This window comes from Pieris rapae, chromosome 16 (assembly GCF_905147795.1).
Source record: "Pieris rapae chromosome 16, ilPieRapa1.1, whole genome shotgun sequence".
In the NCBI taxonomy this organism is placed as follows: domain Eukaryota; kingdom Metazoa; phylum Arthropoda; class Insecta; order Lepidoptera; family Pieridae; genus Pieris; species Pieris rapae.
In genome coordinates, this window is record NC_059524.1 from 6,693,971 (window position 1) to 6,712,127 (window position 18,157).

General features: G+C 36.3%; 1 protein-coding gene across 2 annotated transcripts; it reads right to left on the reverse strand.

Moving 5' to 3' along the window:
* Positions 1-1,696: 1,696 nt before the first annotated feature.
* LOC110998676 (chromodomain-helicase-DNA-binding protein 7) lies at positions 1,697-17,380 on the reverse strand. 2 transcript variants are annotated; one of them, XM_045631602.1, is made up of 17 exons: positions 17,093-17,380; positions 15,627-15,832; positions 15,256-15,548; positions 15,048-15,169; positions 14,817-14,909; positions 12,999-14,667; positions 8,838-12,932; positions 8,591-8,765; positions 8,269-8,356; positions 7,592-7,887; positions 7,425-7,514; positions 6,993-7,190; positions 6,542-6,770; positions 6,080-6,411; positions 5,676-5,822; positions 4,472-5,291; positions 1,697-4,071 (listed from the first exon to the last, which is right to left on the reverse strand). In XM_045631602.1, exons 2-17 carry the CDS (start codon positions 15,758-15,760, stop codon positions 1,822-1,824), a joined length of 11,031 nt encoding a protein of 3,676 aa, XP_045487558.1. In that variant the 5' UTR covers positions 15,761-15,832; positions 17,093-17,380; the 3' UTR covers positions 1,697-1,821. The 2 variants fall into 2 exon arrangements, with proteins under 2 accessions (XP_045487558.1, XP_022123122.2); XM_022267430.2 differs by having other exon boundaries at positions 8,838-14,667.
* Between the last annotated feature and the right edge of the window lie 777 nt (positions 17,381-18,157).

An 18,157-nucleotide genomic window follows, 5' to 3' on the forward strand; every position in this document is an offset into this window, starting at 1 on the left:
AAAAATCACGGTACACGTTCGGAGATTTTGTACATTTATATTTCTTGTATAATTTTGCTTTTAGCTGCAGACCACTTTCCTTAGTATACCTACCATTCAGGATAGCAATATTTACGATAATTACTATATCTACTAGGCTTTAACTGTTTTCTAGAAACACAATTATTAATGACCTCATTAAGAATACTACAAAAAGCATTTAAGGCCCCGTCTGGGTCATACGTATCAAAAACAACACTCCAATCGGCGGTATATAGTATGAATTTTTTTTTGTATAGAACAGGAGGCAAACGGGCAGGAGGCTCACCTGAGGTTAAGTGATACCCCATGCTGCCCATGGACACTTTCAATGCCAGAGGGCTCGCGAGTGCATTGCCAGCCTTTTAAGAATTGGTACGCTCTTTTCTTGAAGGACCCTAAGTCGAATTGGTTCGGAAATACTTCAGAGGGCATCTAGAAAATAATTGAGATCTTAGAACTTGGACACAAATTCATAAAATGCTAAGACTAGTGGCGTAACTATACCATCTGGGGCCCGTGGCAAATTCTTTTGATGGGGGCCTGGATGGTTTAGTAAAAATCGTCACGTTGTACTAGCTTGCCTTGTCTAATACAGTTCTTAAATAGGTTTTTATCAATTATAATTTTGAAAATGATCATTCAGCAATAGCTCACAGGAATTGTAAGAAATAACATTGATGCAGTGCATACTTCAGGAAAGCAGCAGAACATAAAATGATTTTTTATTATTAAAAAAAATTAGTGATGTCTCTAATTAAAACAAATCAGTGGCGCTACAACCTCTATAGGCCTCAGATTTCTGGATCTGTTTCATGATCATTTTTAAATCTAATCAGCAAGTAGCAATATGGAAATAAAAGTTTAGTTTTATTGAGAATTTATTTAATGCAACTGCATTCTTAACTATATAATAATATACAAATCACTAGAAATAAAAAAAATTAAATGAATGTGATAAAATATTTAACAACACACAAAAATAATAGAATTATATTTAAAACATGATGTTGAGTAGTCATTGCGATTATAGGTAGGTTACTTATCAAAGCAATAGTGGCCCGATTTTATCAAGCAAGAGGCAGCATAGTACTTTAAGCTTTATACTTCTCAATACTATTACGTAGTAGAGATAAATCAGGAATACTAAAATTCACTTTACTATAAAATATAAGAGATCTGTGCTTCATAACCTTTACCAAAAGAAAAATATAGTTAATTCTACATTTCAGTTGCTTACGTTAGGTATATTACCTAAATAGAAATTAAAATTATTATCCTTAGCATAAGATGTAAAATACTAAATCAATAAATGTCAAAAAGCTGAAGCATGTAAATTCTATCAAATTTTCTAATTAATTGATTATAATAATATAAATATAGATTCCTTCGAGATAGGAAAGATTTTAACTTATACCATGGTTTACTACTAGTCTGGCCAGTTAATCAAGGCCGCGCAGATATTGAACTGATGCACATCTAATTAATTAATTTAGTTACATAAGACTGAATAAAATCTACAGTAGCTGAATCAGACAGCATACATGAAATGCATATTATATCTCGTTAATTCATAAGGTGTTTAAAAATATCTTTCAAAACTTTCAGCTACATTCAGAATAAAAATTACCAACTGGTATTTCTGCGCAGCCGTCGTCAATAATGCAAAAAAAAAACAAAAAAGAAACAGAATTATTATTCTGTTTACGAACAAATATGATAATACCTATTTCATTACTGATTATTTAAGTAATATTTTTTATGATTAACCAACATTTACATAGCATTTACGTCGAACTAATTTTAATTATTAGAGTCAAATGACTGTCTGGTGGAACTCGATCTCAGTTCACGTCGAGCACCGCCAATAGATTCTTCAGAAGATTTTCGAGCTTTCTTTCTATTGCCCTTGCGGTTATCTGAGTTTTCACACCCATTGTTAATATCCTCAGGGTGATTGTCGTCTCTTCGTTCATTTTCATATTTATTGGCTGAACAGTCAACTATTGGTTGATTACTCTCTTCATTACGATTTGGACTTATATGTAAGGGTTGTGGTTTATCTTCTCTTTCTAGACCATGGCTTGCTGATGTTTCTGGGACTCGATTCATTTCAAAATCGCTAGCTTTCACTCCAGTTTTAATCACTGTGGAAGGTGCTATTAAATCTTCCAAATCCATTTCAGCTGCATGTGTAGAGGATTCAGATGGTTTATTTCTAGAGGTCGCAGTATCTTGACTTTCTTTAAGCTTTTTTGCTGTTGGTTGTAAAGCTAAATTCTCTGGTTCGGTGTTAAGATCTTCAACCACTCTTTTATTTGGTGACGAAATGTTAGGCTCTTCCGCTGCTAGTCGCGTCATATAATCTTGTTTTGATAACTTTTCAAAAGAGTCCTTTTCCTCTTTACCTTTCTTTGATTCAACAGAACTGACAAGGCTCGCACTGAGAGCTCCGGAAGCCATTTGTTCAAGTAACATTTTGTTAACATCAATATCTTTTTTATCACCCTTTAATAATTTCTCTTGAACTGCTGCAAATTCTGGTGGCATATGAGTACGTAACGCATCATAAGGTGTCTTTTTTTTATCTACTTTAGACAAGTCTGTGGCTGCGGCTTCATGTATGTCAGACTCCCGCGCTCTTTTATCATGTTTCATTGAAGCCTCAAAATTCATTGACTGTTTAGAAATCGATTCTAATAAGTATGGATCGGGAGGTAATAGTATTTGAGGCAAATTAGATGACTGTGCACGGTCCGAAACTTTCTGTTGCCGTGAAGTGGAAGTTGGTGTAACAACTGTTGAAGATCTGGGCGTAGTGGTTTTGGAACTACGAGATCCCGGGTTGGTGTTATGAAGACTTGAACTGCTCGATGTTGCAGCTAAATTGCTCCCTAAAAGCCCAAGTGCATCATATGGTGAAGACATACCAGAATGCACACCAAATGGCGACAAACTATTCAATCCAAGCTGTGGATATAACATGTTAGGGTTTGAAAATACAAACGGAAACTGAGAGCTTGATGATTTTGAAGAAGATGTGCTCGTAGACTCCGTTGGCTTCCTTGCTTTACTAGATTTACTATCTGTTGCATTACTACTTCCACTTACAGTATTCATATCAAGTGATGGAAAGCCAGGCAATCCAAGGCCAGCTAAATTAGAAAATATATTTCCACCAGCCATGTTGCCCAATAAGTTAGGCATTCCACTAAAGGAATTTAATAATAACTTTGGATCAAAACCAGTAAGGTTGGATAGAGTAGCCGCAAGTGTTTTAGGATCAAAAGCACTAAGACTAGACAGACTCGCCAAGAGGGCGGGGTTGAGACCGGCAAGATTTTGATTTAAATGTGTGTTTGAGAGAACACTGGCAGAAGATGAATCTAGAGTAGGAGGTCTTCCTTTTTTCCGTTCTGGTACCGGTGCACTTTGCATAGGGGAATGCCGCTGGCTTCGTACATCTTGAGGTAATTTGACATGTTCTTTTATACCTTCAGTCCATTTAGAGTCTATATCGTACATTGGATTTTCGGCAATCCAATGCGCCAAGTGCTTCAATTGAGGAGCCTTATGACCCACAAGGCGTTTCCCGGTCACTCTATGGACTACCGGGACGTGTTCTTCGGGCGACAAACGCGGAGCAACGCCCCTTCGTCTATTGTCAACGTTGGCTTGTTCTGCAAGCCACTTATTTACTTTAGCCTCGTGAGAAAATGGTTTTGTTTGTATAGACTGTGCAGCTTTTGGAGTTTTACTTTGCTCCAAAGATTGCTGAAGAAATGATGATAATTCCTTCGATGAGGTGTGAGGTGATGGGACATTTGTGACTGTCACAGAGAATGGTTTCTGTGGCGGGGCCGTAGAGGTAGATGGAGGGGCGGCGGGAGTCACGGTTACTTCAGGTAGAATGGTCGCAGTTTTAGTACGGGGAGGCTCCACTGAGCTATTTGATGTGCTGGAACTCCGCCCTTTTGCTGCAGATAGGCCGAGAACGATTTCATCCAGTTTCTTTCTCTTCTTATCCTTTCCAACAATTTGCTCAGGTGCAGGCTGAAATATTATACATAATAAATTAATCATAAAAATAAGGTACTTATCCAATATTTGTAGGTTAAATGTTAAGGTACAAATTTATTTATTCTCAGTTTAAGTTTCCTAGAATTTTTAGGTTTATTTCAATGGTATTTTGAAGTTCCTTTCTTAAAGCAGGTTTTGCTTAAAGGACTATAACTTGTCATACAATTATTGTTTCACTTGGAATCGAACCAATAATTATTAAACACGCCATGACTATGCATGAAACAAGTGGAATTTTTTATTTCGTTAAAATATATCGGCTTTAATATAAGGAAGATGTCTCCTTATGTTAAAGTCGAGTAGTTAACGAGTGTTAAGTCTCTAAGTGTTTCTGAATAATTTGTAACCGACATATCTTCTTAAGGGCACTTACCACATTCTTCCTTTTCATGAGTCTACTTAGGGTGTCGTCTAATCTGCTTCTAGGTGGTGCAGTGGACGGTGTGTCCTGTGGTGTTTTCCGGCCCATGGAGAAATCTTGAACCTCACTGAGGTCCAACGGCGCTGACAGATCTACCGGCGCCGAAGTCGAGGGTGATGGTGGAACCGACGGTGCCGGAGAAGGAGCAACGCGTTGATGGGCGGGAGGCGGAGCCGGCGTCGACCTTCGGGAACTAGAATCACTCGAGGCATCGTCGCCTTCCCTCATTCCAATCAAATTAGTAGGAGGCGCATTTCTGTGTTCACGACTATTCGTATGCGCTGCTTGTGGTGACGATAAGAGCGCATGTAGCTTAGCGCGTTCTGTCTCGACGTCGATAGCGATGTGTCTTTTCTGAGGCCTCACTTCATCAGTTGGGACTTCTTCATTTTTAGAGGTCGAAGCGGCGGGCCATTCGCAGTTCTGTACCGCATGTGCTATGTGGTGGAGACGGGTTTCCAGGGCTCTTTCGGAAAACCATTGTTCTGGAGTTAGGGGCTCCTCAATTCTGCCGAGTTTTGCGAGTGTCTCTAGTTCCGATAGGGCGTCCATATCGTCCTCGTCACGTTCAGGAACGTTGGTCGTTCGCTTGCTACGTCGCAGCGAGCGTGTTTCGGCAGCATCAGTGGATACTTTTTCTTCATCGTCTGAATTCTGTCTCTGTTCACTTTTGTTGGTAGTTTTACATTTGGCGTACCATTTTCTAGCTGAATCCCCGAATGGCATTTTCGGATCACAAAACAGTTTAGTGAATGTATCTCCTAATCCATGTCTGTAAAATAAAAATCCCGTTTACTTTTTCTTTTCTGACAAAAAAATTTATAAACGCAGCAGTTAAAAAAGTCCTGTGTTTGGATGTCAAGATACTATTTATTTAGTTGCCAAAGTCAAAGAAGTCAGTGTTTGTCTATTCTAACACAATATAGTTCAAATAAAAGTTAGTAACTTATAAGAGCCACAGAATGTATTAACGTGAAAAGAGACTAACGACCAAACGAAAACTGTGAAAAATGTGAATTTAATTAGCATAGGACTAGTTCAAGTATTTATTATTAAATGTTGGGTGCTACATACACAGGTTTATTAATAGACAATCTAGGATTGTTTTCTTTTTTAGAGCGAGTATAATATTATCAATAGTATTCAACAAACTTACTTGCACACTCCAAGTACAAGGTATTTGTCATGAAGAGCTGGTTGCCACCACGAAGGCGTGTCTAGTGAGCGTTCGCAAAGAGAAAGACGAGACTCTAGGGCAGGGTGTGGCGCCACTTCCTCTCGCAATACCCGGAGCAGATCGATTCTAAATTTGCATGGATATTTATTAAATTTGCTTTAACTTATAAAATAATTAAAATCTACGAATTATTACAGTTAACATGAAAAGAAAACCGACCTGGCGGTTTTGCGAACTCAACGTCATTTAATTTGTTCACAATAATAAAATTTATTTTTTATATTTTATCAAAAAACGGTTATTTAAAATGCCAATGCCTCGTATATTATTTTAGTTGCATTGTAATCTGTATAAAGAGCACAATAAGAGAAATTATTCCTTACCTTTCCAATGTAGCGATTGCTCTTTCTTCTCCGATTGGTTCTGCTTTCAAATCTGCTCTGGTCGGTAATTCAGCTTCTCCGACAGAAAGTCCGCATTGCCTCTTGCACATAGCCATGAAGGCTTTCAAATAGTCCGTTAGTGCGTCATCACTTTTTGAATCCAACCTGGCCAACGACCTAAAGCGATTCCAACGTAGGCTTTTTGTCGCAGGATCGAATTCAACACCATAGGAGGCAACAGTGCGTCTGAATGCCTCCTCATCAGCTCTGCTCCATCGCCATTGTGACACTTCGTCCCTAACTAACTGATCCATGCGTTCGCGTCGCTCCATCTAGCAATGTATGGCCATTAGTAAGAAGTAGAGTTAAACAGAGAAGTAAAAAAGAAATATTATTTTGTTATGTCAATAATCAAAAAATATAAATTACACACAAATTGTAAGTTAAATGTAATTATCTCACCTTAGCTCTCTGCTGCAACTTGAGTTCCTCCCGTTTATAATTCCTCTGGTATGCCGTAATAAGTCTTCGAAGACGGGTATTGAGGTCCTGCATGGATGGCCAGGGGTGAGACGAATCATCTTCGGGGCGTGGCGAAGCGGCAGGGGATGCTGCGCCGGCGCCACTTGACACTTCGTCCGTGCAATCTTCATCTCCTACGACGCTGCCACGGACTTTCCGTTCTTCACTCCTATAAATCACATAACTAATATACAACCACATATGAAAAAAACTATGTAATATTAATAAAAATCAAGAAAAATAGAAAGTTAATTTGTTGTATGTATGAACTAACATAGTTCAAAAAATTTTAAGTAAATTTAGTTTTTATACAAAAGATTTTTCAAATGACTTTGATAGGAACCTGAGAAAACTGCCAAAGTGTGTCAAGAATGTTAATCATAGAACTTACTTAATATCCGTACACTCAGCATCATCAGGGGGTCCCAATTTTTCAACAAAACATAGTTGAGGGTCTGATCTCATAGCGAGATAGTTTTCGTATCCATGCTTGTAAGTGCCCGCTAGCAACGAAACGTCGCACTCTGTGTCCCACCAGAGTCGAGGAGGTGCGCTATCGACTCCCCGCGGCACTCTCATACCCATAGCACTGAATATTTAAAAAAAATTATATTTATAGAAAAAAGTTGAAGTGAGATTTATATTTATTTATTATACCTAATTATTTCTATCAGCTAAACATGTAGAAGAGGCTTTTATCCTTAAGAAATGCGCAGTAATTCACAATTTGAATAGTTTCAGAGATCGACATTTCAGAAGCAAAAATGTATTGTTTTAGCATTGGCTTCACTAATAAAGATGATAAATATAAATTTCATCATACCTCGCATGAGTACCGTTCTCTATTTGTGTAGCGTAGTCTCCGATCACCTCGTGCTTGATATAGTACATCATGCGTACTCTCAAGAGAACCCTATAAACAAAGTTATTATTTCTCGACTGTATCGTAATTTTTTGATTAGTTATGTTCGTATCAATAAAGAAACTTACTTGTTAGCATGCCTAAACAAGTGTTTTTTATAACTACTTTCCAAGTATGCTTCACAGTCATATTTTTCGTGGGAACTCCAATGATTGAGATCTTCCCATTTTTGAAGGTCATTCTGTTTAGGAATATCTTTAAGTCTATTTTTCTTTTTGGCATTCCTGCCTCGGGGAACCGGATTGTGCAAGCCGCTGTGGTTCCTCGAAATGGTCACTTCGCCATTCTCACATGGCTCTATCAAGTCCCATATAAAATTACGAATTTTTTCATCCCCTTTGTAATGTCGCAGACAGAAAAGTACCTATAATTATTAATTTTGTTAAAATCTTAACTTTCCTAATACTCCTTAATATTGGTGTGACGAAATATTTAGTCAGAATCGTAGAATAATTTAACTCAGCGAAAGTCAAAACTTCCTCGGTATTAGCATGGCTAATCATCATGTGAACAAAGTATTCAAAACAGATTATGATGGCAAAAACTGACAAATTTATTGTTTTATTTAAAATAATCAGGTTACCACATAAGTGGTTTGAAGTAATCGAAAACAGTGGTAAAAAGTAATCGAAAACAGTGGTAAAAAGTAATCGAAAACAGTGGTAAAAAGTAATCGAAAACAGTGGTAAAAAGTAATCGAAAACAGTGGTAAAAAGTGATTTAGCGTAATTACAGTTATACTCACTATAATCCTTGCACAATCTTCAATGACAGGTAACGTCCAACCTTTTCTTAATTGATTTCTGTCAATAATTTCCTCCCATCTTGCCCACCTAAAATTAAGTATTTACTAAATGTCACTGGCAGTTTGACTAAGTTGGTTAATTAAATAGAATTGATAAAGATTCAGTACTAAAATAAAAAACATTGTATTACTATGTACTAAAATAATAATATGTAAACCAAGTATTAACAAAAATTAATATGGAATTCATAAAAAAAAAGTCCTTCTATATATTATTAGACTGAATTACTTATAAAAAAATTATCAGACAATATTGTTTTACCCAAACGTGAGGAGTCCTCTTTCTATTTTGAAGCATTCTGATCTTGTCCATGATCCATAGACGACCTCTTCATCTATAGGAATGCCTTCATGTCTCGGAACATAGTCGTCACTAGCATACCTTCTGCCCTTTCGGCCAAATTTCTCCTTTTTTCGCTTACTTCTTAGACTTATACCTAAATTAAAGAAAACAGGTTTAGGTTAATTATTCGAAAACATTAATTAATCATCAAAGAAAAGGAAATTACCATCTTCATCATCTTCGGAATCAGGAGTCACTTCCATGTCCGACATTTCCATAGGCCCATCGTCATGGCCATACCTCTTAATAATGGTCCTCTTTCGAGGTTCAGTGACTATTAAGTCTTCATCTTCTTTCTTTTCAGTAGTATCTATTTCAGCCTTTTTGGCCCATTTATTCCAAAAGTCAGGGTCCCTTATATCAATGTCAGATCGCTGATCGTTGGCAGCAAAACTTGCCTTTGAGAATGTAGAACCCTTTTCCGATTCCATTTGAATGACTTGTGTCCGTCTCGCTAAAATCATTTCAATGTCTTCTTCACAAAATTTGTCCCCGGCATTGTCTTCATCCATAACTGCACCGTAAGCACCTTTTTTAAGCAAATCTTCAATTTCTTTTTTAGACAATTGCCTTAAACCAGTTTCTTTTCCTTGCGACGTATTCATACTTTGCAAAATAGCTTTATCTAACCCCAACTTTAGCGATGCTTTATCAAACATTTCTCTTTCGTATGTATTCCGACAAAGAAGTCGATAGATTTTCACCATTTTCTGCTGACCAATTCGATGACAACGTGCTTGAGCCTGTAAGTCATTTTGTGGATTCCAATCACTATCATAAATAATAACAGTGTCAGCAGCAGTTAAGTTTATTCCTAAACCGCCAGCCTTCGTGCACAGTAAGAAGACAAAACGGTCAGAATCAGGTTTAGAAAATCTGTCAATAGCTTCTTGCCTTAAATTGCCTCTTATACGACCATCAATGCGTTCAAAAGGATATTTTCTGTACAGTAAATAATCTTCTAAAATATCTAAACATCGTACCATTTGACTGAATATTAATACTCTGTGACCACCAGCCTTTAATTTGGGCAACAGCTTATCGACTAAAACCATTTTACCAGATGACTGAATAAGGGCTTTGTAATAGGCCTCTTTATCTTCACCATTTGCTTGTTTATAATCAAATTGAATTTGATCTTCAGCGCCATTAAGCAAGTAAGGGTGAATGCAACATTTTCTAAGTTCCATCATCGTATTCATTAAGTTAGGAATGTTAGCTGCAGAGGCAATACCTTTTTGCAGAAAACTAAAGTTACGTTCCAAAATAGCCCGGTAGTATTTTTTCTGAATATTAGTTAATTCAACTTCAATTATAGTTTCTTCCTTGGGCGCTAAAGTTTTTTCGACATCTTCTTTTAATCTTCGCAGCATCATAGGTTTTAACAAAGCTTGTAATTTTATGACTTCCGATTCCGATTTAAGTTGCCCGAATTCACTCAAAAATGCTTCGCTACTAGCAAATTGTGATGGTTCTAGGAAATTTAGTAGTGAAAATAACTCATTGACATTATTTTGTAACGGTGTTCCTGAAAGTAGTACTCTATGTTCTAAATGCAACTGTCTTAAGCCTTCCAATAGTTTACAATTTCGGTTTTTAAGTCTATGGGCTTCATCTATTACACATATTCTCCAATTAAATGATCTCAATTCTTGGAAATCAGTAACGATTATTTCAAACGTCGTAATAAGGACATTAAACTTTGTCAATTCTTTCACAGGTTCACCATTTTCATTTTTATAAAAGAATTCATATTCTTGAATCATACTTTTGCTCTGCTGAGAACCGTGGTAAACAATAACATTCATATCTGTCCACCCTTCAAATTCTCTTTGCCAATTTGGTATAGTAGATAATGGAGCAATAATAAGGAATGGTCCACGAATACCATATTCCCAAACAGAGTTAACAAATGTCAAACTTTGTATAGTTTTACCTAAACCCATTTCATCAGCTAAAATACAATTACGGTTATTGTGCCAAGAGAATAGAAGCCAATTTAAGCCTTCAAGCTGGTAGGGTCTCAAGGTATTACCACCTTTATATAAAGGAGATTCTTTTAACTGAGTCCAATGATCAGGTGAAGGTCTTTTCTTAAATTTCCATTTTTCCTTTGGTGGTAGTTCACTAAATACTTTATATTGTAATATTTTATCAACATCTATATCTTCCTCCAGCTCCCACGTGCTATCTTCGTATTGTAAGCTTTTCCATTTGACAAGATAATGTTTTACAACTGTACTACTGCCAGGGTCTTGATTTTCTGACATATCTAAAATTCTTTCCGCTTCAACATAGTCAGGGTTAAATGGTTCGTCATCAAATAGTTCAAAAATGTTCATTTGCTGAGCTTGTTTTTGTTTAAACCGTTTGATTTTAGAAAATATTCTTTTGTCTCCCTTATATAGCTCTTCTTCTGTTTTCCATTCACAGTGAAGGTAAGAGAAATTTCGGTACTTAACATAATATTCCTCAACATCAGCTATAATAGATTTAACATTTTTCTCATCCTCATTTTCAGGACTATTTTTGTCTTTTATCTCTGGATCCTGTTGTTTGTTTTCAATGTTTTCACATTCAGGTTTTGTAGTTTCCGTTTCAATATTTATACATTTATCATCTGTTTTAACTTCAGGTTCTTCTTTAAATTCACCATCAACAGGTTTATCAATCTGTACTGGTGCTACTGTTTCTAAGGTATCATCTTCATTTGCTTTGGGCACATGCTCAGTAACTTGGGGCTGAGGTTTTATTTCTCTTTTACCCATTCTGCTTGCTAAAACATGTTGTACTATCATAGAATCCTCATCAGTAGTGTTAACGTAAATATAATTGGGTTTTGGAGTTCCGTCTAGGCGATTAAAATCTTTTATATCAAGGTTTGAGTCGTCAAAATCCCTGTCTGGTCGAGGCGCCATTGCAGAGAATTCGTCATCAGATAACCTTAACATCACATCATCAGTGTATTTTTTACGTTGCGTATTCCTTGCTGATCGCCTTTTTAAGCTATCATCACCTTCTGCAGGCGGGGAAGGTGGGGGTGTCGACGCTAAGTCATCTGGTTCGCCATCTGAATCTGGAACAATACCTCCCCTTCTTTTTCTTTTACCAGAAGGTGTCCTTCTTGGTGCCATTTTCCTGCTAGAGCCAACAGATCCCCGTTTCTTCGACATTCTTTTTTTACCTATCATAAAATCTAAATCATCATCTTTTTCAGCATCTTTTTTTGATTCAGCTTCTTCCAGCAAATCTTTTATGGCTATTTTAGAAACTGGAATATCATCAAAATCTGTAACGTTTGAATCATCTAAAGTTAAATTACTTGTGTTTTCATTTAATGTGTTTTTAATTAAAGTTGAATCAGACATGCTGCTTTCAAAGTTATCTTTATCCAAAATGTCGTTTCCAGTGGTCGTATCAGCTTGTATTTCTGATACACCCTTTCTCACATTACGCTTTCTTTTCGGAGCATTGGGATCTTTAGGTACGCGCTTTTTTCGTTCTTTAACAGGCTTGTCACACATTTCTTTATCAGCTTTTGGCTCTTTAGGAGTGCGTGGTTTTCTTTCTTTACTTTTTCTAGGACCTCTTACCTTCTTAACCTTTCCTGACTCATCAATGGAAATAATGCTACTATCCAAGTTAGATACATCTTCAACCATTTCAGGATCTATATCGATATTTCCTTGCAGACCTGTCCCAGCTGTAACGCAATCTTCTGAAACGGGTAATTGGTCCAAGGATTGTGTTAAACCACCTGTTTTATCTTTTTTCGCTCGAGGTTTTCTAGGTTTTGTTGGGCCTTTTCCTCGACCTCGCCCAGTAGTACTAGTAACCTGAGGACTTTCGACCATTTTCGATCCATAAATAGGATTTTGCAAAATACAATTAGGACCCCCGCTGCAACGATCATTAGTCTCATGCTGTTGTAGCATTGACAACCTTTCCTGTAGACACCGGACTTTTTCCTGATTTTCATTTGAAGGAAGTAGACAATATATTTCTTGTATTTGTTGCTGTAATGCTGCTCTTTCTTGATGATGGGAAGTTGGAAACATTGATTGCATAGATGGGTGTGGAGCGTTATTGGAACCCATCATAATGACATTTGGGCTCATGTTTTGGGGACCTGGAGGAATCATACTGCTTTGATTCCCAGGCATATGTGGAGGCAAATTTGTGAGAATATTTGATCCGGAAATTGGAATTCCCACTTGCACATTTGGAGGTCCAGTTGATTGGTTAGTAGTATTAATATTTCCTGAAACATTATGCATGCTTGTCATAATATTAGGACCTGTAGATGGTGGTAGTAAAGAGATATTACCTGCTGTACTGTGTATGGGTATAGATGAAGTCAGCGTATTAGAAAGATTACTGAGTTGAACCGTATGATTAGATTGTACATTAGTGCCAGATTGGGTTACAGGTGAATGGCCACTTTGGTAACTTGCAGAAACATTGATTGGGGAATTATTTGCGACACTCATACCCATACTGCTTGCTAAACCTGGAGGCATCATTGTCTGAACACTAGGATAGTTACTACTTTGATAAGGCTTATTTCTATCAATAGATAATGGTGAAGAATTTTCAAATTGACTGGGCATTTTATCAGTTTTAATTAATAAATGTGCAGTTGGAGTTAAATGTTGTTGTACAGTATTAGATTTATCACTAGTAGATTCCATATTCAATAGAGCTTGTGTATTATCATTGGGATTTAATTGTTCAGTGGAAGAATCATTAGGTTTTAACTGCTTAGTGTCTGCTTTTTGAGAAACATCACCTGTATTTGAGAGAGGAGGATTCACATCACTTTTATGTTCTTCTCCTGTTTGTATAACATTATGTCCTATTGGTTTCAAAGTATCATTCAATTGCTTATTTTGTGTTATAATATCTTTCCTGTCATCACTTTCATTTGTTGCTGGTGACGAAAGGTGCGGCATCGTGACATTGGCAGTTGTCGTTTTTACTATATTTGCTGGCATTGTCACATTAAGCGGCATATTCGGTATTATATTTGACGATAAAAACATTTGAGAACTATTTATATCTTCAGGTTTTTTATCTTTTTCACCAATATTTATTTCTTCCTTAGGATCAGCATTTGGTTTTGTAAACGGAATTGTTTTCGGGACATCAGATATCGCTGACGCTTCTACATTCTTTATATTTGCATCTGAAGAGTCTAACGGTGGTATATTACCCATTGGTAAAGTAATTTTATTTTGACTCCACTGCGATGTTGAAGCAACATTATGCCCTATTGCTGAAGTAACCTGGCTACGTTGGAAAGGGTAATCGCCACTTGGAGGCAAAACCATTTGTTCAAGAGCCTGAAGTGTGTTTTGGGAAGTGTAGGACCCAGATACAGGTGGAGGGCCAGATGTAGCAGGCGTCTGTACCAAAGCGCGAGCACTATGTGGCGAAGCGCTGGGACCTTTTACAGGTGACATAACTGGACGTGGAGACACTTGAGGTTGTGATTGCGGTTGTTGCCTGGGAGATATTTGTGCACGAGGCGACATTTGTGGCGATAGTTGTGGAAAAGGTGGTCTATACTGTGGGCTACCAGTCTCAAGCCCAGGTTTGACGGAACTGTATTGATTGGATACATTCACATCGAGTGGGTGCTGCACTTGATGGGGTTGATAGTTCATAGGAACTGAGTGATGGGAGGTACCATATGGCATTTGGGATGGGTGTCCCGGGCCAACAGAAGATGGTACTAAAGGTTGGCGAGGATGGTGGAGAGATGTTGGAGCATGATGCAAATGTGAACTGGGGTGATTTTGTAGTGCTGCACCAATCGGACCGGAGTGTGATGACATATTCTGATGACTCTGATGTTGAGACATTGGGCCATGTCCTTGTTGAGCATGTGGTAAACCATACTGATGTGAGTTCACATCAATTTGCTGATGATATGTAGGATGTTGGCTAATTCTTGTAGCTGATGGTGGGTGCATTTGTGTATAGTTGGGATAGTTCTGAAAAATAAAGATAGTTATAGCAATTAAGTTTAAACATAATTTAAGTCAGAAAACATATCCATTTAAACCTTTTAATTCCAGGATTTTTTATAAAAACTACATTTTTATAATAGAAACATGGCTGATTTATAAATAATTTTTGTTACCTGTTGTTGCCCATACAGCTGCTGAGATGTCTGTGAAAAATGTGGCTGTCTTGGAAGATATGAACTATTTTGAGGTTGCAGACCTCCTATTCCCTTCAAAAAAATATTTATATTTCAATTTAAGATTTATGTTGACATAATAAGACTAACATACTAGTGGCTGGCAGTAGAATTATGAAAAGCAAGCCTGTGTAACAAGCATTCAATAGAAATATGTATACATATGTTTACCTGTTGAGGAGCATATTGGTGCATTTTTTGTTGATGTTCATAACTATGTCTATATCCAGGTGTGATAGGTGAATATCTGTTTGCTCCTGGTGCAGAAGACCAAACTCCCATGTCCCCAATACCTGAAAATTATGGCACTTTAACATTTTCACAAAATACCTAAAGGATTATGTACCAATTGCATTTGACCTAAATACATTACAATTACCTTGTTCAGACATTGAATACATTGGATCAGGTCCAGGGTGATATCCTGGATAGGCATGTGATGGGTGAACATGGTGGGAAGGGTGTATGGGGCCATGAGGTGGTTGAGGTAATCGGGGCCGTGGAGGGTATCCACTGTATTCATGATAGTCTGGGGTTGGGGGAACGGCACCAGGATTAGGCACAGGTTGTGAGCTATTTGGAATCCCACCCGACCCTCCACCGCCAAACGAAGCCAGTTTTTGCACTGTTCCTTCTTGAGCCACGGTGTTAGAACTATATGGTTGTCTGTAACTAAAAAAGAAATTGGTTAAAAATAATATGAAATACGCAATTAGGTGTAGTTACTATGCACAACAAACTTTTACTTACCTATTCTCTGAAGTCTCTTTGTTTTCACTAGTTACACCACTTGAAGGGTTTGAAAAGTTATCAGAACCACCAAGGTCAGTAAGTTCTTCCAACATACCGCTGCCATCATCACCAAATAAGTTGTATGAGTCCATCACTCCTTAAGAGTGAATTAATATAATGATATGCTCACGTACCCATAGGGATTTAACAGCACCCATTTTAATCTGAAAATCAAGGAAATATATATGTATAATAGTTTGTAACTTAATAAAATACTCATTTCTTTTATAACTTTGGCTTTTAAATATTTTTTTGTTTGATTACATGGTAACTCCTGGCTGATTATTGTAGGCTCAGGATGTGAACTCTGGTTATGGACCGGGTACCATATATTTTGAAAACAAGTTCAAAATTCAAACACTTATCCTATGGGGATAGGTATGATAGGCCATGTATGGCATTTATGAAGTACAATTAAAAGAATTCAACCAATTTTCAACTTGATTGTCTTGACAATTTATTGAATTGAAACATCAAGATGTTTATTAACAAGTTATTCTAGCAATAGTGTGAATTAGCACTTGTTACTTATACATATGCTACTTATAAAATAAACATTCTAGTGGTTATAAAGAATAATGGAGAATATGTAGCTAATAAACATTAATCTTATATGCAAAATATTATATATATAAATTTTATAATTACAATTGGTTATAGGTGTTTATGAGTGTGCATAAACATGCCACCTTTAAGAAAATAAATATTTTTTTCAGACAGAACTGTTTTGGTTGGCCCACTCTAATACATTGGTGCTTTTGAAGAGATCTTCCCTATAATACCAAATATTCATATGTTATTGTGTTAAGGATAGAAATATTAGACTATAACAGTGTTAATATATTAATTAAAAAATCATATCAACAATTAATATATTTTTGTTGGTCAATCTCTTGTTAGAAATCTTACCATTACAAGATGACACCTTCAATCACCATCAGATGCTATTGTTTATAAAACTAAGGGGAAAAGCTATACGCTTATGGTGATCAAATAACATACAGCGCTACAACTTTTCCCTTTTAGCTTTAAAACACATTTCAGTTGCAAGAGAAAATAATTTCAGTAATACCACACAATAAGACTGGTAAACCTACTTCAACATCAATAGTTTATAGTATTAAACTAGACAATTTTTGTTTGTTATTTATAATTTAAAAATATAGTACATATGTTATATAGGTTTAAAAACAACAAGGTAATACAATATAAACAATAGTAATGTACATAATGAGAACAACAGTAAATACTTACATAAATTTTACTAGAACCGTAATGGCACAGCCATATTTAATAGTTACCTACATCGAGATATATTAAAACAGGTAATTAGGTACTTACAATAATACTTCTTAATAATACTTATATGTTAACAAAGAAAGAATTATCCTTACGGAATAGCAAAAAAAGAAATTTGTACTCACAATAGGCTCCATACAACACGAATGATCACAAAATGGATACCATACCCCAAAGCGACCGATTTAAACAATTACATAAAATGAAAGTCTATATTAAACTTAATAAAGCACACCAATAGTACTAGCTAACTAACGTAACTAATGTTGAGACTCAATTACAAAATCGTGTAAAATGTCGCTTGGTTAGTCGAATAGCTAACACACTCAACACTACGCTCCGTCCATTTTGTTTCTTTAAAATCTTTTTAGCGTTTCAGCGTTATATCCTATAGTGAAGTTCAGTCGTCAGTCGTTCACAGAGCTAATAAAGTATGGGACATAAGTACCATAAATATGGAATTGATAACTCTATGACTAAAATTAGATAAATAAGTTTAGGGGCTAAAATTAAGATGTCATATATGGATGGAGATAATTTATAATAAATAAAAATATACTGCTGTTATGATTTTTAAATTTTTATTTTGCCTTTCATAGCGTATGATCTCAATTAAAAAGGCTGTTTTTCTTCCACTTCTCGTATGCTGACTTTTGCTTTTCCGAAACAAAAAGAGGATCTACTTAACAAGCTCGTGTACTTACACAATATTTGTATACGATTTGTATTGGAACCACACAAATGTGAACTTAGTTACCCAGAAGCTGTTTGGGTTCGGCCGATTAGTCTTGATGTCAGAAAATATATGAATTAGTTATTAGTACTCTTTAATATACTATTAGTCCATAGAGCAAATAACATTCACTCGATTTAAAAAATACAATTAAGGTATTTTTAATGAGTTCGGAATAGGCAGATTTTTTAGGGGATACTATTTGAATCCACAACACGAAATGCTCGGAAGCGCAAAACACGTTCTTTTACTTAATATGCGTGAGTGAAACCCTCGAAGCGCTAAATGAATTTCTACCTTATGCGGTACCACTTACGTACCTACTTACCATTAAAATTTTACGTTTGGATTGGCACTTTTTACATTTGTACACCATGCTTCTTTATTTTATAAACCTTAAAGTCGTTTTGCTGTATTTGAAATCGATATCTGTTTTAAATGCTAGCCAAAGCTTATG